Source organism: Halichoeres trimaculatus, unplaced genomic scaffold (assembly GCF_033239565.1).
Source record: "Halichoeres trimaculatus isolate MK-OKI-2021-1 unplaced genomic scaffold, fHalTri1.1 fHalTri1_scaffold_6, whole genome shotgun sequence".
NCBI classification, from domain to species: Eukaryota; Metazoa; Chordata; class Actinopteri; order Labriformes; family Labridae; genus Halichoeres; species Halichoeres trimaculatus.
In genome coordinates this window covers 21,374,989-21,397,212 of record NW_027437184.1, presented here as the reverse complement: position 1 = coordinate 21,397,212, position 22,224 = coordinate 21,374,989, and the positions used below count along the sequence as shown (strand labels likewise).

Below are 22,224 nucleotides of genomic sequence, written 5' to 3'. Positions count from 1 at the left end.
CGATGATTCAGTCAGTGTTGCACTCACAGCTTTCTTCCCCTCGAGTTGGTTCACAATGATAACTGAGCTTGAAGTCAGATTTACTTGACTTCTTTTACAATTTCAGCCCAATTCTCACAGTAAAATCTTAACCAGTAGCAGTATTTTCAGGATTTGTTCACCCCATTACTGCCTTCAGAAAGAAATCTCTTTGTTATTTCAAGTTCCTATTTCTCTGTATGTTGCAAAAAATCTCACACGTATAAAATTGTTTTGCTGTTCTGCTCTCTAACGGGATCTTTTTCTCTCCTTGTATCTTTTTCTTGGTAAAAGATGTCAGCTCTCTACCACTCCCCTCTGGACCAGCTAAACCCCCAAACCATCAATCCTGCATCCTGACTGCCTGAAAGCTGAAACGTGAACTTATGTTGTGACGAGGCTGACCTCCTTTCCTGTCTCTCTGGGGATTGTGCCAGCAGGAGGTGAGAAGAGAAGATGGGGGAGGGATACGGGAGTGAGGCATGGGTGATGAGAAAAAGCTACAGTTGACAAGGAACTGAGAAAATTGGGTTGGTTGGTGGGAGAGGTGAGGTAAGGGAGTTAAATGAAATCAAAAGTAGGAGAACTGGAACGAGATGATGAAGGTGAGGAAAATTGAAGTGGGGGTGTTTGGGTGAGAGAAAGGCCAGGAGCAAGGAAAGAGGAGAGAAAAGGGTGAATTGAGGGGGAAGAAAGGTCAGAGGATTGGGGTGAGTGAGACAGGTTACAGCCATGGGGGGAGGCACTGGTGTGGGTTTGAGGTTTTCCAGGTGGAGCTTCATCACTCTCTCTGGTTTCGGCCTCCTTGTGCCCCCCAGCAGGAGATGATTTACCGCCCATCACTGGATGAAGATCCCCTCCACGGTAGTCAGCCTCGTCTCAGCTTTAGTGCTCCCTCCCAGGGGGGATATTAAACCTGGGGAAACACAGCTCCTCTATTCACCTGCTGCAACTGGGACTTTATGGGACACTTCTCCGCCAGAGAGGTATTACTCACAAAAAAGAGTGAAGGGTGTTATAGCAGCTGCAAAATATTCTCTGCTTTGCATCAATGCCTGTGTGGCCCTTCAGCAGAACCTGAACGGAATGAAAAAACAGCTCTTACCAATTCTGCACACACTACAGCAATCCTGTGGCTGGTACATTTACTGTCAAACATTTGATTGTCCTCAAAGAGGTGCAGCTATGAGTTTAGTCCAATGAACATATGACTCAGAAAGCTAATATGTTGCCATGGCACCTCCCATGGAGGATGAGTTGAATATTTCTGTTGCTCGAGCCTCACAAGCTGGCCAGACATGAAACAACATGCATTTCCATCACATTATTTTCCTCTCAGATAAGGTTTACAAATTGAGATATGGGCTCATACAGATTTGGACACACACACACAGACACACACACACACAGCCCTCCTGGCTCCTCATCAAGTCTTTGTTTGCCTCTCTACTCATCCCCTTTCTTTACCCCTCCATCGCTCACTCTTTCTCCTTAACTTCACCTTCCCCTCCCCGCTCCTTTTCCTCACCTCTTCCTCTCCACAACCTCTCTTTCACCTTAAATCTACATAAACTCCTTTTTAAACCACCTCCTATTCCAGCTCTCATCTCCCTGACTCTCCTTGCACAACCCTTCCATCCTCTCGTCCCCATGCTCCTCAGCGATGTTTCATTTACTTTAATCTAATTTGATGTTATTTAATTTAGAGAGCCGTGACTTGTGATGGCTCAGCAGGGATTCAGGAGTGTAGCCACACTGTCGTCTATGTGTGTGTATGTGTGTGTACGCACAATCACTAGTCTGCAGAATACACATATGCACAGATGTGCCCTTGGGCAGAGCTGAAGTGTTTGATTTTTGCCGTCTGGGTTTTTCTCAGAGAAAACAAACCAACTTACAATCATGCCAAGATGGTCATCACTTATTTACACGCCTGAGTAAGAGTTGGGAGTTGGTAGGAAGAGCCAGATCGAGGGGAAGATGAGGGGGTGATGTTCATATAGCCGTAGCGGGGAAGAAATGAGGGCTGGCTGCAGGAGGCGAAACAGATGAGAGGAGGAAGGAGAGGAATAACCTTGGGGAGGCCAGATAAACAAACGTATTGTGATTTATATGACTTCATGCATTATTGACAAGGGAATTATTAACTGCTGGGAATGGTCTTCACTTGTAATAATCTCCAGACTGTTTTGACATGCTGCTATATATGCCGCCTATGAAGACCAAAGTGTATTGCCCATTTAAATTCAACCCAAAGGAGTCACCTGAGGCTTCAGAGGACAGATCCGAAAGTCTGAGATAAAGTAAAATCTTGTTCCTGCAGTATTATCTCTGATATGTATCTGATGGAATAAGATGCCTCGGGCACAGAGCAGCTTTAGACTTTCGTCGAACCTGTAGTTCCAGTTGTTTGAGAATATACCTGCAGTGAAAACAAAGTGCAGAAGTCTAAACTATTAGAGAAAAGAGTATTTCTTTTTATATGGCTGTTATCTGCACACCAAATGGATAGTTTATCAGACAGGGCATTGAAAAATTAAGATAATTAAATATTCATTCAGACCCCAGCAGCAGCGTGTACCTCTGAGCATTTATTCATCTGTTTATATTGTTGGAGAGTGAGTGTGAAGCATAATGGCCCCTTAACTCGCACTGTGCTCCTAATATTATAATTTGATTTTTAATTTTGCTGACTTAATTCCTCATGTGTTCAGGGGAAACGCACCCGATATATTCTAGTAGGCTCAATTGTGGTTGAAATGCGACTCAAACAGGCATGACAGGGCAGCTCAGGGGTCTTTAGGAGGCAGGTGATTAGCACTCGGACCAAGATGTACGTCAACATGTGGCAGAGGTGCTGCGCTCCTGTGCGACCAGGTGAGAAAAAGTGATAAAACAATGTCAAAACATACTGTCTTACGACGAGCGCGTAAAGTGACCTTTCAAGCGTGTAAATGTGATTTTACACGCTCGGATTCAAACTAGTATTCAACTGAACGATACGTCGGAGTTTTGCTAGCTCACCATTACACTTTGAAGATCTGCATCTGTCGCGTGCAGCCAACCAGGAAGTCGGTGGCGTGACTACCTGTAGCCTATCAGGAGATCCACGCGCATGTCACTGCATCCTATATAACAAGCCAGAATGTGATATAATTTAACACTACTTAGGACGAATGGTATTGAAATAGTGCAGGTGTGTGTCTGCATCTGGAGAAGTTGGGTGAATACAAAGACCTTTGGTTTCAATATACAGTAAACTTGTCATGGTTTATTTTTCATGCAGCACTTCCGGGACTTTGTTGTAGTTCCAGGTATGACTGTATGCTGTGTTTGGCTCTGATGAGCACAGGTGCATTGGTCTGAAGTAGATCACTTGCTCTTAGAAGATTTTGTAGAGTAATGCAGCAAGTCTGAATCTCAAATGAACTTTTAATCCTCTTAATTGTATCCCCCCGACTTAGTGATGCCATCTACATTAGCATATAATGAATTTAAAGCAATGTGATTGTGTTTTAATTAAATTTCATTTGAGTCAAGTATCAGCATGTGGTAGCATTTGATTTCATGGATGTGAATATTAAGTTTTTTTCTGTTTTTCTCTGCATTGGTCTGTTTTGTTGTATGCCTCCAGAGTAACGCTGTAAAGGTACCCCTCTTGCACACAAGCTGTTTGCTGCATTCTGAATTTTTATCACCTTTCATTGATTCAATAATTTGTTTTATCTTTTTTTTTATATATATATTTGTTGCTCACATCTTGCAGTGTTTTAATAATGTAAATGAAGTGTTGCTTAAAAAGTACACTTTTACTCTCACTTCCACACACTGAGACACAAATATGCACACAGAATTGCACAAGAAATGTGGATATCAGTTTATGAACTCCGTACACATGCTGGCCATAAATCCAGGCTGATTTAAACTGGCACTATTTAGAGTCAGACAGGGAAGAAGGAAAACTGGTGTCTGGAGGAGTGATGGACTAGCAGCTGCCTGGCTCTGAAGTGAAAACAGACTGAAACAGCTTAAACCTACCAAGGTGTGAGATTTATTCATGCTGTGTGAGTTGGAATCGTGTATGTGTGTGTAAAAGGTTCAGCTGATTTGGGTTTGTTGTGAGTGGATTCTCATGCGTGTGCAGTGATGGGTTTTAAAAAAAAGTATTTGTACACTGAATTTGAGCTTTTTGATTTAAAATTGACATGTTTTTTTATCTATCACCTTATTTTGTTTTCATTCTATGATGAAAAGGAGCCTCTAAAATACAGTGTGGCCATTGTGTTGCTCTAAAAGTTGCCTTGAAACCCATTAAAGTGGAAAATATTCCCAAAATGAGACTAGTGTAATCCCTTGGATAAATTGAGCATTAGACAAAGGCTGGATCAATAGATGCCACTGACAGTAGTGGGATGATGTTGTGTTTATGTGTGTTTATGTGTGTTAGTGTGTCGTTTATGTGATGTGTCCTGAGTGTTACTATCAGACAGGATGAGTCATGAAGTAATCTCCAAATGGAAGCAGTGATACATTTTTCCAAGGCTGCATCCATCATGTGTTGAACAGGTGCATACAGGTCATCGGGTTACAGTCTCGCTGCAGCTAACTTGTTAGCTCCTCCTACCAGCTCCTCGCTTTCCCCTGTCATTACTCAGGATTAGGCATTAATTCCTAATTTTATGGTCTGTGGACAGCAAGAGCAGCAAACTATGTTAACGTTACCGCAACTAATATCATTCCAGGCTGTCAAACAGTCTTTACTTTGGTTGTTAAGCTGACAGCTTACAAATAGTTAGCAGGTGATGCTTCATTGACTTTTTCAAAAGCACCCTCTGTGTCTGGGTTGCATGTTTTCTGAAGCAGACTTTGTGTTTTATTATGCAAACACAGCACATCCCTAGTGGACAAAAAGCTTAGATCCAATATGCTTACTAATGTAGTAGAGCTAGCTGCAATTTCTGTATTTTTGAGTGTGGTGCTGATGAAACACATTTCTTATGATTGGATCTGGAGGAGAAATGGAGGAGCTGCCAAGTAGCTCTGAAAAAAATTAATGGAAAAATCTGGGTGGCTTGTGGTGGTTTCTGGAAAGGGAAGATGCTGTTAAGTGTTTGTGATGAAAGATAAAACCAAATTAATCCTGAAAAAAATTACAATATCAACATTTACCTCAGAGGTGAAGTGTGATGCCTCGATCAACTTACATTTGGGCAGGGGCAGGGCTTTCAACTAAGATTTGTGTTTTTACCAACACTGACAAAAAATATCCTATTCCTGATCACAGAGTTTATGCAAAACAACTACTGTTTATCATTAATTTTGCTTTCAAGTTAAAACTCAAATATTTGTTCAATATTTAAAGGCACTGTGAGGAATTTTCATGTTGGTTGAAGATGAGCACCATCACAGTCATAGAGATGCAGCTCTTGCCAAAGTTAGGATTTATTGTGAAAGTGCATGAATGAATAAGGATCTCTTTTCCAATAAGACTTTACTTTGTTCTTTTTCCAGCATGAACAGATTTGTAGCTACGTAAAACTATTAATTATTACTAACTTGTCCTTTAACAACAACAAACTTTGACTACGCTAATATATGTTTTGTTAATTTACAAAAGGTGACTGGATATACTGTTGTAATCTCAACCCTGACAGCCCTGGTTTTTATTCAGGGCTACATTAACCCAGTAAATATGCTTAAACTTTTTTGTGTCCTTAAAGAGCAGTCAAGCATTCACGTTATGTAAAAAGCAAATAACCTCAGAGGAAAACTATCCTCCTGCCAGCAGACTTACCTCTACTGCCAAATGTTACGAGCTGAGGTTGAAACATTTACGCTTCTAGATAAGTGTCAACAATTGACTTGCTATAATTTTCCAAATTGATTCAAAATAAATAATCTTTCTGATTATCTTACTTTGCTGTGTAAGGCATGAAGAAGCAGAGGTGTAATAGTGACCTAATTTCAAACTCAGTTAAAAACCTCCCGCAGAGCCTTTGAACAATTTCCACAGTTTAGGCTCTTTTTTTTTTTTTGTTTTTATTAATGGTGTCATTTTAATTCATCCATACAGCCCATGTTCCTTGAAAGCAAATTTCAAGTTTAATGTGGAAGTCTCTGTCTTCATTGATGCTAAATGTAGTCAATTGAAGCAATAAATTCCTCAGTGCGTGCTTTATTGACCGAGAAAGCTGGCTTCTCCTGCATGTGCAGCCAAGCTGGCATTGCATACATAAACCAGGATGCAATGCACACAAGCAGCCAAGCTTGCTTTTCTACTCTGTTTTTTTGGCCAAAAACTCAGCTCAAATGAAAAGAGCAGACTATCTGTATAAGCATAATTTGTCTCTGTCCATAGCATCACCTGCACTCTTTTTTAGAGAGTTTGATTTTATACCACATCATACTTTTCTTAAATTTCATTTCTATTTTTTTTTCAATCCTCACACTAAACTTTAATTGAGAACAACAAACTTGGAAACTGGTGTACAATCCCTTTACACTAACTGTCGTAACAGTACTGCACATGTATGCACTTGGAATACTTAAATAGTAATCAAGTAATTACACATCCATGGACAGACTGCCTCTGGCCTTGTTCTCACTGACCACAGCAAACAAAAGGAAGAGATTTATTCAAATTTTGCACTGGGCATAAAGTTTTCAAGGTCTTATTTTTATGGTTTGAAGCAAAATGCCTTGAAATGTTCATTATCTTCTTTAATGTCACATCTGCAAGCAGGCGACCACTTCCCATCTCTCACACACATACACGTGTCTGCTTACACACGGGCTGAATGTTAAAGCTAGTCACAGTTGCATTATTCATGCGGTGTTGCAGCGTAACCTTCCTGAGGGGAACTTTAAGTTTTACCCCTGTGTCCTGGGGGCGTTGTATAAGTTAGAGGGCATGTGTGTATTCATTTCTGTGTGTGAGGAACAGCTTGCGACAGAGTTTTCTATTCAAGTTTATTGTTTAGCTGGGTGACCTTTCAGCAGTAATGCTGCTATTGTATATTTATGCCTGGTCCTGTTCCAGCACTCACCTGTTTATCCCAGAACCCTCTTGATCTTGTCGCTTACTCACTTGCTCACTCCCACTTAGTCTTTTAATTCATATCACTTCCTTATTCATGTATGCAAGCACATGTGCGCCTAAATGCACTTTATCACGCTTATGCTGATTATTTAAGCATCTGCTTACACTGGTGATGTGAATTACCCTCCGCTTTAGGGTTTTCAATGTGATTTTCTCTGATGCCCATGGTGCAAAACTGGGGCCGACAGGATCCTGTTTTTCCCCCAGTGGAAGGTCATCATTGCTACAAGACTTGGAATAAGCACGGCTGGCATGTGGAGTGGAATGGATGATGACAATATCTAAATGCTAATGAAAATGAGGTTGGATTTGGGGAGATGTGGAATGTATTACACAGTGGGGTTGTGATCTGAAACCATAATGTGCTTTCTCATGCTATCGGGTTTTTTCGCTGCGTGAAGGAGCAGGAAACAAGATCAATGGCTTGCTTGTCTGCCACTTGCAACTACACAAAGAAGACAGAAATAATATGAGGAGTATTTGAAGAAGCATCAGCATAGGTTACAGTGGAGCACTGAATCTTCCACAGCTTTAAACTGTGATATAAAGACACTTCATTCCCCATTATGTCCTTTTTGACTTTGATCTCCACAAGACACAACTGAAGTCACAAACGTCGGATCCCCTCGAGATAAGCTTTTCATTTTGATAAATACTACAGTCTGGAAGAGGCCATTAAAGCAGCACATTAACGTCACCTTTCACTGGCAGGAGGAAATAAATTGCCATATCTGAACATGAACTTTGAAATGCAAATGTTCTCTTTCAAAAGACAGCTGTGGTCTGACCTCAACAGACACTCTTTAAAACTAAAAACTCGCTCTGACCCATTTCTCTGTCCAATCAGATACAGCAGAGTTCTTCTTTTCTCAAATTTAGACATTTAATACCACGCTTTTTACTTATTTGTTGAATAAATTTGACCGGATTAAGGCCCTGGTGCCCTGAATGCCACCCGACTATTATAACTGCTCCGAGATTCAAACTCAATTCAGCCTTTTTAAGAGCTTTCATCGCTTGTCATCCCCTAAAATTTTCTTGGCACCCTACCCTGTCAACAATCTAATTTTAAAAAGCCAGATTGGTTAGTCCACCACTTCAGGCTACGTTTTCGTCACACTCTCATTTATGTAGTGATTAAAGCTCAGAAGGGAGGATAAAAGCATATCTTTATTAGCGAACAGTCAACGTCCCTAGCAAACATTACAGGCAGAAAAAGGGTAGCTACTTGGGGTTGCTGACATGACTTGTTGTGAGGTCAGAGTCCATGTTGAAGGGTCCCTGTAGTTCCTCTGTTTGTGTTTGTGAAGCCTGAGGTTTTGCCAAATGGGAATTCTCTTTGGTCTCTTGGTTGAATCCAGCTGTGTGTCAAATCCGTGTGAGACTTAGGATGAAGTGAATCACTCTGTCAGACAAATGGCTCTTGATATTTTATAGTTAAGTAAACAATTTAATGGCCCATACTGCTATAAATATATTTCTAACAGTAAACTCTTGACCAATCTTACCCCCCCCTCCCAAAAAGCAACAAATTGGATTTCTCAACACCTGTGAAAATTCTGCAAAACTCACCATGAGATTTTAGATTATCACCTCGCCTGATACTCGGTGCACAGCTGAGTCTATTTAGGACAGCAGATGGACTCCTGTAATATGATAAGGAAGTGGATGGAGCCCAGTTGTGGATTGAACTTAATGACTTCCAATTTAATGTTCCAGTATTTGTAATTTTATATTCCTTCAATAACTGCTGCAAGTGATGGAAAAGTCAAAGTCTACCCCTCCACAGCTATCGGTGGATGACAGTGAAGAGTATGAAATGATGTGAATCATGAGCTCTGCTCTCGAAAGACATGAAATTATTCTCAAACTGAAGGTCCCTGTCAGATTTTTGGCACACGTTTTCCCATCACCATTATCGGGAAACTGACTGTTTAATTTTCAAAGCCAATCTTTGGATATAGGAACATCATCATTGTTGTCCCTTGGCTGAACACTTTTGGAGAATAATGTAATTGTGACTTTTTGGACCAATATTGCAATTGAGATTTACAATGTGATTTTTTTGAGGGGGTGTTTATCTTCTGCATTATTCACTTAACAAAAGCAACAAGTCATTCTGTAGTATGGCCAACATGACAAAGCATACTGTCAACATATAAACTATTTTGTCCTGTAGGCCAGGCCTGCATCTAATAATAAAGTGAGATGAATTGATACAAATAACATATCTTTATTTAACTATTACAATCACAATAGAATAATGACTAATTGATTAGACTTAAAGCCTTGTAGATGTTTCATATAATAATCATTAATTACCTTAAATAAATTCAGAGAAAGGAACAAAGCACTGCAGAGAAACAGGACGGGTATGAACAATATTATCAAAAATAAAGATGAATCCCATCTTCTATGAGTCTAACACTAAATAAAATGCAGAAATGAGAATGAGACAAAATCTCTGGCTCAGCCACTAAATTATGTCAATGTGTGGAATGCACTTTTTTATAAAATGAAAAAGAAACACTGTGTGAAATGTATGATTTTTTTTACTGATCTCTCATCAGTAAGAAAACACAAAATAAAGAGAAAATATAAATAAAACCCAAGTTTTGGCTCAGCCACTGAAATATGTCAATGCGTGTGGATTTAAATTTTTAATTAAGAAAAGAAAAAAGGAAATTGTGAAGTTTTACAGACCTTCAGTCATCAGTTAGAGTAACAAACCATACAGATTAGAGTAAACAAGGTGTGGCTCTGCCAGCCACAATCATTCTATGGATCTCTGTAGCTCACAGGATGAAGAAAGAAAAAGTACAAGTTTCTATATTCTTTTCAGATATGTGTACATTAAACTATATCTATTGTTGTTTAATTGCAGCCTTTGCATTTAGAAAACTGCTTTCTATTATATTGGGATGTCAGTTTCAATTCGATTAATTGTTCAGCCCTACCTCTTGGGAGCCAAAACTCATACCAATGTGCCCTTATTGGAGCTTAAACGTGCACCATGGTGCCCTTAGTGGCCATAACATGTGCTTAAGTGCCTCACTCAGTGGTGAGAATGCACTGCACCTTTCTTTTCTTTTGGCACCTTCCCTTCAAAAAGTCTGTGCACCCCACTGGATAAAATGTTCATTAACAAATTTTAGATGGATTTTTAAATAATTGAAAGACAAAGATATTGGGTTACTATTGTTATTTATTTATTTATTTGGATGCCTAAGTGCTGCCTGCAGCTGAGTAAAGGCTTTTGCAGTTGGGACTTCCGTCGCTCATGCAGGGTTTCTTGTGCTTGCTGGTGTGTTTAGTTAATTTAGTCTTGGTTTATATTTGGTTGATTTGTTAATTTGTTGTGTTTTTACAAATCACAGAATTGAGAGTTGAACGTGACTCTGAATGTTTCATTTGGTCATCTTGTAGATTGTTATCAGCCCGCAAGGCCACCTTAGTGAGAAAGCAATATTTAACTGCAGTATGCAACACGTCAAACCAGAATATATACTGCACACAAATAATAAATGTTTTAGATATTATATTCTGTTATTAAGGATGAGGAAAAAAGATGCTGCCTTTTAGAAAAGATGATGTGGCTGTGGAAATTTATAGCAGAACGGCGCAGAATATGGAAAGCTGAATGAACATAAGGAAGAATTGCTGTTAATGGGACCAATTAATTGGTCCATCTTAATACTGCACAAACTCAAAGATTTAGAGAAAGGAGGAGAAAGTCAGAAAGTGGTCATTAGGGTGTGTGTGTGGGTGTGTGTGTGTGTGTGTGTGTGTGTGTGTGTGGGTGTGGGTGTGTGCGTGTTTGGATGATATAAGGGCTTATCAATCCTCCCTGAGTTGTATTTCACATGATTGATTGTCCTGTATTTAATGAATGGCAGCCATGGATTTATGAAAGAATAAGAGGTGAGCTATTGAAGGAAACACCCTCTATCTATCTATGAGGAAAGTCCTTGTGCCTTTGAACAAACTTAAATCTAATTTGAACCTTGCAGATATTGCAGTAGTGCAGGTCAGGCTGTTTGTAAATGCTGACATGAGGCTCATCACTTCACCTTCATTCGTCCTGCCTCTGCTTGAGAAAGCCCTTCAGCACCATGGACAGTGCCAAAAAAAAAAAATCTGCACCACAGATGAGTACAGCAGCCTTCCACCTCTTCAACCAGCATTATGGGGAAATTCACTGACTTTGTCTCAGATTGGCCTCATTTTCCCAGAGCAAATCTGTTCCAACCCTTTGTCAGGCTCATTAGATATGCCCAACATGCTGCTAGAGCACCAGGGTATAACATCCATGACTCAGTTGTGCTGTGTTTACTTTTCACTGATCCTTTCAGGTAAGAAAAAAAAAAGCAGCATTCAAAGAACCTCGGCTCTCTGTTGAAGCCTCGGGATGCACACATGATGTATTAACCCATTGCAATCTCCAGGAGGGGGTAGATTCAGGCTGTGAAATAAGTTGCTGCACCCACATTTAATTTGAGGAGCGCAGCAGTGCAGGAGACAGAGTTTTCCACCTCGAGGCTGCTGCTGAGGGGGAAACAGAAACTTCACTCAGGCTATTATATAATTGGGGGATGTAAATAGGATAGTGTGGGTGGGGGGGTCTACAGAGGCAGAGAGTGAAAACACCCAAAATAGGATGTGAGAGGACGTCTAATCACGGAGGCTCAAAGAGATTTAGGTGCGAATAAATCCCTCAAATTTTAACCCGTGAAGAAGAAAAAGATAGTTAAGATGTGATGGTGGCAAGGGATAAAAAAAAGAGGGGGTCAGACACTGCATCATTTAAGCACTGCGGCTGATGTCACTTCCTAAGCACCATAATTGGTCATCAAAGACTTGACGCTGTGAAGAATGGCTTAAATGAAAACACACCCAAAACGCATACACACTTCCCCAGGGGAGAGCTTCACTGATCCACTGAAACCTTAATTGCTCGGACTTCACACCCACACTCCTTGATACTCTCTCTCTCTCTCTCTCTCTCTCTCTCTCTCTCTCTCTCTCTCTCTCTCTCTCTCTATCTATCTATCTATCTCTCTCTCTCTCTCTCACACACACACACACACACACACACACACACACACACACACACACACACACACACACACACACACCTTTGAAGTGGGCATCTCTCGTCTGAAGAGAGCCACAGCGTCGCATATTTCCCGCTCACCTTTACTCACTCGCACCTCTGCCGCCGTGGCCCCCATGTGGCCCCTCCCTCGCCGGGCTGGACCGATAAATGGGTTAACTCTGTCACCGGGAGAAACCGAGATAAATGCAGAGGGAGCTTTGGGAGATCCCCCTCCGCTGTTTTACTACCGATCTACACCCAAAGACACCGTCCTCTCCACTGCGACGTGTTGATTCGACAGAGCAGATTGAATTTAAATCGTGATTTATGATTTGAGGAGGAGGGGACCGGCAATAATAGCAGCAGCGGCGGTTCCTAGACCCAGACCCGTGGGCGGCTGGGTGGCGTCCGTCTGGGTGAGCTGATAGGACGAAGACTTGGCACTCTACCTACCAACTGCTTCATCCCAAATTTTCAAGATATGGCGATGAGAAGTGAGATGTAGAAATCGGATGGGAGGCCATAAATGTGGGTTTGTGCTTCAGCTGAAACGGACAGATTTTCTAAATTTTCTTCCTCCTCACCTAGCCAGTTGTTCATTTGTCCTAAAAGTGTTCAGCTCATGACACCCCGGTGAATTACCGAGGCTGCTCCAACACTCAGACTGAATGAGTCCATTGCTGGCTGTCGGACGGACTCCTCCAGAGCGCAGGACGGATGCAAACAGATTAAACACATCTTGGCAAATCGGAACACCCTCAGCGTCTCCGGCGACGGTTTTGTAACCGAACGGGGTGAATCTGACACCGGAGGACCTGTCGTTTCACAGACAGGTAAGACTGTCACTGTCACCTCTGGGTGGGTGTGTTAAAGGTGGTTACTGATACCTGATCTGCCGCCCATGCGTCTGTGCCTCAGATGGCCGCAGAGCTGCGCGGGCGACTGCACCTGTTGTATTCAGTGTACATGTGCGGCGCGTGCTTGTGCGCGGGCGCATGAGTAAACAGACCTGCATGTATGTGCTGAAGTCTAGATGATCTCTATGTGTTGCTGACTGACAACACAATGATGTGTGTGTGTTTACATTGAGTCTCTTTCATATCCTGTAAACCTCTCTCCAGCTGTTTGTGCGCGCCGCGCGCGTCTCTGCGCTCTGCGTGGGTTTGATCGGTGTGATTAGAGGGTGATTACAGGTCCATCACGTGCTCTATAAGTCCAATCACAGTTTAATAGTTTCAACAGGCTGCGGGATGTAAAGCACTTCGTCGCCTACACGAGGCTTTGTATCGGCTGTCCTCGTGCTCACTCCGCTGAGCAGTTCTCTCACAGGTTTCTGATAAATGAGATTGGCTGCTGTCTGAAGCCACTTGTTTTCACTATCATCGAGTGATGCTGCGAAACTCTAAAGTCATAAAGAATGATGGCCAGATCTGTCACTTGTCTCACACACATTTATCATCTGAGTCTCCAGAGAGGACATGCCGGTGGAAGGTGGGTGGAGGGTGTTACGTGCCTGCTATCAGGAGGATTTGGACAAACATTTCAGCGAATAGAGCTCATGGATGTGTTTTCTCTTTGTGTTTATTTTATTCCTAGACACACAGTTCTTGGTACTGTGAAGCGAATGTGAATGTGGCTGCGTTTTTGAGCGTCCAGCTGTGCGTCCTCCCCTGCAGATGCGCGCCGTGTGGCTCAGCATAATGGGTGTGAAACTCTTATCCCCCTTATGTATAACTCTTAAAACATCCAAGCAGCGCCATCACAGACCACCTGTTAGAAAATTAAGTACACACACCTGAGCATCTCCTTTTCTTTGGGTGGTGTTGAAGCATCAGAAACTGATGCCGCAGCAGGTGATAGTTGGTGATGCTCAGATAGGGCATGTTGGGTGACCCAGTCCGGCCCATGGGGGAGGCCTCTGTGGGCCGGCACGGGTAGCAGTATTGTGTTTTTAAGTGCAGAATTGAAGGTTTGGGGAAACAACAGAGATCACTGACATGTTAAAGCTTCCTATCTGTGCTCAAGGTGACTTCAGAAGACACTGAAAATGTGACATTGATTAAGCAAAGAGGGCAAGGTGCTTATATTTAATTATTTTGTTATTGGTTTAGCAGCAAATCTAATAAGAAACTATTGTTGGGTGCCTGTTGAAGCAGCTCGTCACCCTTTTGTTTGATGAATCACAGGGGTTGGGTTTTACCTTTATCCTGCACTGATGCTTCAACTGATCAGCTGCGTTCTCTCATTATTTTTGACGGGTGGCAGGCGCTTTATCTCCAAAACTACAGAAGTCATTGAGTGTTGATGTTTTACTGGATTGAAGTAAAAAGAGAATAAAATGTTGATTTATTTAAAAGGCTGTCTGGCTAGCGTACAGATCTCACAGCCACAGGGGGGTCCACAGATGAAGCGAAATCACACCTTTTTGAATGTTCTGGTGTCTAATTGGTGTCCTCTGCTGCGGTTACATCCTGCTTTCCTTGATGTGGAGACTAAACCTGGGTTTGTTGTCTCTTTGCTGCTGTCTGTGTGTGAAGCCAGTGTTGTACATGTGCTCTCTTCCACCTCTCTGCTAATGCTCCTCTCCATTGGGGACAGAGGGAGGTGGGGGAAAAAAAACAGGCTGCTCCTGTCTCCACATTTTCAGGGTTTTTCTCAATCCCGGCAGCTCCTCTCCCTTGATCTCAGCACCTTTCCTCCCCTCTGAGCTTAAACTCGGTCTGATCACCACGCCGCAGACTTGAAACTTGGCTCCCTGGGGTGCAGGTGACCCCTCAGTTCAAACACCATCAGTCAGCCCCCTTTTCATTTGTCCCTTTTATCCCCCTCCTCTTCCTTTCTACCTGTCTGTCTGCCAATCTGTCTGTCTGCCACTCTTCTTTTCTCAGCCAGGCATTGAGGCTTATCAGATGGAGGTTCCTGCTAAAGCTTGTCCTTGTCAGCTCTCATGTCTGTCTCTGTGACAACAGCCCGTGTTTTCACGAGTAGAAAAACCACAACCCAAAAGTATATGAGAGGAAAAAGAGAGGAGAGAGGGAGGGATAAAAAGGGAAAGAATGAGTGTGCGGCTGAGTTTGATGTATGTGTTTGCGTGTCTGCTGGTTTTCCTGCCATGAGTGAGTGGGTGTTTCTGTCAGGGGGACAATCATGTGAGCAGATGGATTGTTAAAATATACTCTCAATTTTATTTCACATCATATGTCTTATTAATTTTTCCACATTTTATAATTGCTGCAATCCTGTTTCATTGAGGGGTTTCAGGGTTTAAAGACAAGCCATTAAATGTTTATCCGGCAAAGCTAAAAGCAAATGCAATATTAATGGAACATCTAATATACACGCATCTACATACTTATTACATGTACAGGTACTCACGTTAACCTGTCAGGGGAATTTCAACATGCAAAAACATCCTTGAATAAAAACAAACCTTTTATCTTCTGGAGTGTGCACATGAATAAACAAGATGCTTTATATTGTGCTGCAGAGACAAACACACAGTATAAGCAGCAATCAGACAAAAACAACATGTTGCCGTCAGGTGACGCAAAGGTGTAATTATCTTAGAGGAAGCAACCGAGGCTGAGTTACTCTGTATCTGTCAATTACAAGTTGCTGCACACTCACAAGGAAACCTGTTAAATTAATCAGCTTGATGTAAAGTATTTTTTTTAATCTGACACTGATGACTGATAATATTCTGCTCCTGATAGCTAATTCTGATAAAATTAAAGATACATTAAACATTGACATTTTCAAAATCATAAATTTGGAGTTCATGCACACTGAGCTCAAGAAAGGCTAAGATTTAGTAATCAAATGTGCATAAACGTTTACTTTCTGTACCCGATAATTATTTTCTTTTAAATTTCACTTTAAAGTTATATTTTGGGGAAATTTAGCCTTTATCTATAAGACAGCAAAAGAGAATATGAATATAGAAAGAGAAGACTCAGCAAAGCATCATGACTGGGAGTTGAGCTAGCAACTGCTGCACTGAGGACTGTGGCCCCTGTACACTATCGTTGACAGACAATAAAAATAAAAACACTTCTGTCTTTTAAGTTGTAATTTATTTTGCTGTTATGTCATCATCAGGCCATTACACAGAGGTCAAACTAAGCATAGCTTCTGCATCATATTTCTTTGGTGCATCTTTGCTCAGGTGACTTTAAAGACTCTTTTTTTGCGTTAAATACTTGTTTAACACCTTTTGCCAAATTTACGCTCTAATGAAGCCATTCTTATTCTCTGATGTTACTCTTCTCTGTGTGTAGTAGGGCTGGGACCATATGCTATTCTCGGGTAGGGATGGATATTGATAAGATTTTATCAATACCAATGCTCCTATCAATTCTGCTTATTGATCCAATTCTTTATCAATTCCCTTATAAATTTCTCTTTTGAATTTTCTCTGTAGAAAAATGAGCTTCACAGGTTTTCTAGGTCAACAACAGTAAATTGAGTTTATAAGCGAATAATTATGTAATTGGTCACTGGATCCGGATATCTCTGGACGTAAATATACAGAAATAAGTTAAAATAGTTTTTCATGTGATGTCAATGTAGTGTTTTATAATACATTATTGACTGAAGTAGACCATTTAATATCTCAAAGTGGTTAAAACATTATTTTAAGTTGTTTGGAACCTTGCCATAGTTATGAAGCCAGCCATGAGCCTGCACCAAACTTTTCTTTTTTTACTTTTTGTGGGTATTTTGCCTTTTGGGATTTTCAGTATTTCTTACAAAGAGTAACTGTGATATGTCTGTGTTGAAAGTTGAGATTCTATTCTGAAGCCAAAGTTATACCGATGTATGCTAACTGCTAGCATATCAGTGCAGTTTTCCATATATGCTAGCATCAAGCTAGCGCCAATTTGTTTATGGGAGATTTGTAACATGTTGACTGTAGTGAATAGGAATCTCTTGTGAGAGAGTAATGTACATTTCTTTGTGAGTCCAGTTCTTCAGTAAAATTCAAAATAAAAATCCTGTATCAGAGTTTTACTGGTAAAGTATTATCATCTGCTAAGCTAAGATAGCCGCAGCAGACTAGAGGACGTAAGGTCCTGCAGCTCTGCATAGTGTAAAGAATTGATAAAGGAATCGTTAAGCACAAGGGCTAATGATATCGATGAATTGAACCATTTCTTATCCATTCTCAACAGGAATTGATTCTCGATTCCCATACCTATTCTCGCGATTGGATTCTGTTTTGTGAATTGTGATACGCTATTTACGATTTTTGTGATTTTTTTGTTTGCTTTAAAAAAACAGACCATGAGAAAAAGTTAAACAGTGATAATGATGTCTACATACTATATCAGGAGCCATATTTTCCCCATAAAATTCACCCTTTGCTGGAGAAAAGTGGTAACTTTTTATTTCAATCCAGATTATAAACATAGACTCAAATGAAGAATTTGAATTTGGAAAAAAAACAACATTTTTTTTGACAAAGAATCCTGATTTTGGTGTTGTCAGAAAAAACATCCCGATAGATCAATTTTGACCCCCCGCTTGTGTGTAGAATCACATACCACCACCTACTGTATTAAAATATTGATTACTGATTTCAACATTTTGTTTTTTTCTCTATTTGTTTGTTGGATAAAATTGTCCACTTTGGTTGATATCTAACAACCAAATATTCCCTTCATTTGACCACTACATTCGTAACTTCATGGGTTGATTTTTTTTTTTTTCGGCAGCTTTGCACCTCTTCATGATGGAAAAAACATTGTGAGCACATATATGTCTCTTGGGAAGTGCTTGCAAAATTTTGGGAACTTTCAAGTCATTAATTTTTAACAGGGACTGTGGGAGTTAACTGGGAATTTATAACCAGGAACTCAGATATAGCCATGGTACGTAAATTGTAGTATATTTTTTGAATACCTGTGACAGGTTGGCAGGCCTTGTCCTGATGACCCTGTATATGGACTTTAAATTTACTAATTTGTCAAACAGCAAAAAAAATGGCTCAAGGGCAAACAAGCCAATTTGTAAGCTTGTACACTCCAACCTCTGAATCTGACACGTCCTCTCCCAGGAGACAGAGCTGCGTCACAAAAAATAAATTCACTTAATAAAATCTCCATTAATGAGACTTAGTGAAAGTTGGGCAGTGAAGCCCACCAAATTGCATGCCATGAGTGACATGATGGATTTATTCTCCGAAAAAAAACTGTTTGAAGGGGTCAACAATATTTCATCAGATCAGATATTATACAAATGTTACATTCTGAAGAGTTTATTGAGTTCCCTCTGAGGATGTAGAAGCGTGTTTGCATGTGGTTGAGTGTTTGCAGCTTGTTGGCTGAAACTTGCTTCAGTAGAAAAATACTCGTTAAGTAACCTTAATGTGCGGTTGGGACCAAAGAAGAACCAAGAGCAGATGGACTGAAGACTAAATTTCCTCCCAGCTCACGAACTATGCTCACTGACACACGCACACACTCACCCAAACCTTTCTGCACTCTCTGTTTGCTGTCTTTCTCTGTCTCATGCACTGATACACACAGCTATTTTCACTCCTGCTGTCCTCTACAGATCACCAGAGCAGACTCCCATGGCTCTTAACCTTTTACACCATCTTTGTTTTAATGCACAGCGAGTGTCCTTTTCCCCTCCCTTGGCACTGATTCCAGGATCCACAAAGGATTAGAGTTTCAAATATCAGTGGAGAGGAGAGGAGAGGAGAAGAGGAGAGACGAGAGGAAAGGAGAGGAGGGGAGAGCAGAGAGGATGTTTATACTTTGACAGTGTCTCCTGTGACAAAGACATCTCCACTTCTGTCTCTATCTCTCCTGTCTGGCAGCAGCACGCTCATGAAATACTCCTGGGATATCTCTTCCTCCTCCATCTCTTCCTCCTCCATCTCTTCCCCCCTCCATCTCCCCTTCTTCACCTCGACTAGCTTCACTTCACCCTGTACTTTTGGCAGGAATATTACATGAAGCATATTGCCAAAAGTGTCAAAACATTACACTGGGAAAACCCTCAGGGGGGTAGCTCTCATGAATCAAAGCGAAGTCACTATGATCATACGACAGCAGGGGCTGTGGCTGATTGATGCCCTGTCAAGCCCTGAAGTCCCTCGGTGAGGTGTTAGGTGACAGTGGGGATTATTTGGAGGAGGAAGAAGTCACAAGATCTGACGTGGCGGGGTTAGAAGAAACAACGCAGAATGACAGGACTTTACTTTTCCTCTGCGGACAGACGAGGCGACACAAAGAGCAAGCAGGAGGAAGACAGCCAGAGAATTATTGCAAGATAATACCGAGTTCCTGATTGTCCTCTGATGGTATTTATCAGAACAATAACAGTGGAATACTTTTCTTGTGACTCCATTGAATTATAATGAGATTACATAATTTGTCACTGTGATTGTGCATCGAGGAGACAGCGGTTTCTCCCTGGAAATGAGCATTAGAGGAGTGGAAGGAACAATGTGCCCTCCACAAGGAGACTCTGTTTCTAAAAAGGACTCCCGCCTGGACAGGGAGTAAGGGTTTCAACACATATGCACACAAATGTTTCTTACTGGTGTGTTTTCTTTTCCTCCATATACACACACACACACACACACACACACACACACACACACACACACAGAAGGTTTATTTAGACTCTGTGCATGTGTGTGCTCTGCAGGGAGAAGATGCCATTCCACCATGTGCGGGCGGGCCTGCTCTATCCAGACAACTACCTGAGCAGCTCCCTGACGGAGGGCAGCGAAGCCTTCCAGCTCACCAGCATCTCCACCGAGGAGTTGGGAGGTGAGTGTGCACACAGAGAGAAAAGGGGGGAAAAGTGGGGGAGCAAAGTAAAGTGTGGGGTATTCACAACTAATGTTTCAGCAGTGGAACAATGCAATTAAAACGCTTCGATTCTCCCGGGGGAAAGTTTTTCCATTTAGCCATTTTGTTGGAGCCTGACTGGATGCTTTGGTTTCCAATTATGCTGCTTGAGAAACAAATTCAGTAACTAGGATCAGTACGTAGCGGGCCCTGACAGAAAGATGTACGATCAGGTCTGAAACAGGCCACACGTGTGTTGATTTGGCATCTTGAACCAAATAATCAATCTTGTTGGAAAAGAAACTTCACAGATTTAACATACGCGTAAATAAATTAAAAAACACTCTTTAAGCCTGCACTTAAAACATTTTAGCTTTTGGCAATCCCATATGTTTTGTGTGTCAATAACCTAAAACACAGTTCTCAGCGTAGTCTTGTTGTGGTAGCCCTGAGCAGAAAAGCATCCTTATATTTTGTTGACTCAGTCTCCCCCAGATAATTTAAGCTGTTTTCTCATTATCTTGCCTGAACCTCAGATAATCATAACTTGCATCCCCAGAGTTGTAAAAGCACATAACAAACATAGAAATGGGCTTAGCTTGGGGTGTCAGTTTTGCTCACTTGATGGAGTGGATGCCTCGTGTACTGGTCCTATGATCCCACATCCCTCATGATACGGTTCAACATTCGCTGTTGTCCTGTCAGAGAAAGGACTAAGCTCCACAAATAAGCCTGATGGGCAAAACAGAAGCAGAAATTGAGAGAACTTACCTCATTAGCATGGACATGCTCTTGCCTATCACAGTCTGTTTTTGTCATCTAGATTGCCTGAAAATTATCCCGAGAAACAAGCTTAGTTATCTGAAGATTACGAGATAAATGAATGTGTTATAATGAGAAACTCAGCTGCGTTATCCTGAGATAATGAGAAAATAAGTCTAAGTGCTGTGCAACAACTGAAATTAACTCATTATCACAGGAAAGCCTGTGTTGTTATCTGAAGAAAGGGAGATAAATTATTTAAGATTGTGAGAAAACAACTGGAGAAAAGGAGGGGTTGGAGAAAACAAGTTCAGAAAACATGTCAACAGATTTTTAGGTTTGTTTGCTTATTTTCTTTTTTCATTTTGATTCACCTTTTAAAAAATGAGAGCAAACAAACAAGCAATTTAGAGGGATATTACTGAATGAAATGTGTGCATAGGTGTCAACTTAGTGCTTCCTTACCTCAGAAACATTTAACATACATCAACTTGAAGTTTTAAATGCAAGGTGAAGTTTTTTTTTTATTTTGGATTTTCAATTTTAGACTCAAAACTGTCTTTACCAAAAGTTGTGATCAAACCACTTAAACAGGAGTATTTTTTGGCGTTAGCCCTATAATAAAAGAACCAGAAGGTCTTATGGAGGATAATGTATAGTGAGCAGGTGGTTTTGTGATATTAAACTGCAAAGATTGCTGTTAAGAGGGATTCAATGTTGTTTTGGGGTTTTGACCAATCAGAAGCATAATTTTAACTCAGCTGGGTGGTTAATAAGAAATTGGTCTGATTACACAGCTAGGGATGGGTACCGAATTAGGTACTTTTATATGTACTGACGGAATTCCGTCAAAAGTACGGGGTACCTATTTGCGTAAAATGAAAAGGTACCATCTTTAGGTACCTGAATGCATCCTTATGACTGTGAGGGAGTGGAAGAGAAGGTGATTGTCCATGCTGGACATGAACACAGCATTGCAAGGTTATATAATGAAGAATAAACATGTGAAATTGGAAAGAGTTTACATTTTATTATTAACCAATTGATATTTTTTTAATCTCATAAACCAACAAAAGTACTAAAAATTGGTACCATTGAGAACCGATACCAATTGCCAGGTACCGGAAATCGGTACCACATTGTTTCAAATGTGAAAGATACCCATCCCTAAACACAGCATCCCTTTCAGGTTAGTGGTTGTATCATAATGGTGAGCTCACACAGGCAGCATGGTAAGTTTTTCCGTCAGACTTCCTGAGTCAGCTCTGACCTCAGCCATAACTGTGTGTGCTCACAGTTTTTCTTCTTCATTAGGATTCAAGCATCAGCCTTACGTCAAGTAATTATGAGTGCACCAAAATCAGCTGCTTCTTTTCCATTTGTATGATCATCTGTCTGCTCCTGCTCTCTGACTCACCAGACACACTGAAGAGTTTTGTTAGACG

At 41.1% G+C, this 22,224-nt stretch overlaps 1 protein-coding gene and 1 long non-coding RNA gene across 2 annotated transcripts in view; one reads left to right on the top strand and one right to left on the bottom strand.

The window, feature by feature from the left end:
• Positions 1 to 12,479, bottom strand: part of LOC141791477 (uncharacterized) — a 42,779-nt gene extending 30,300 nt beyond the window's left edge. Inside the window, exon 1 of the long non-coding RNA XR_012598324.1 lies at positions 12,312 to 12,479. This is a non-coding gene — a long non-coding RNA (uncharacterized LOC141791477). The remainder of the gene's footprint in view (positions 1 to 12,311) is intronic.
• caln2 (calneuron 2) overlaps positions 12,176 to 22,224 on the top strand; it is a 35,730-nt gene continuing 25,681 nt past the window's right edge. The window contains exons 1-2 of the mRNA XM_074671985.1: positions 12,176 to 13,045; positions 19,872 to 19,996. Coding sequence (XP_074528086.1) covers positions 19,879 to 19,996 — 118 coding nt within the window. The 5' untranslated portion in view covers positions 12,176 to 13,045; positions 19,872 to 19,878. The remainder of the gene's footprint in view (positions 13,046 to 19,871; positions 19,997 to 22,224) is intronic.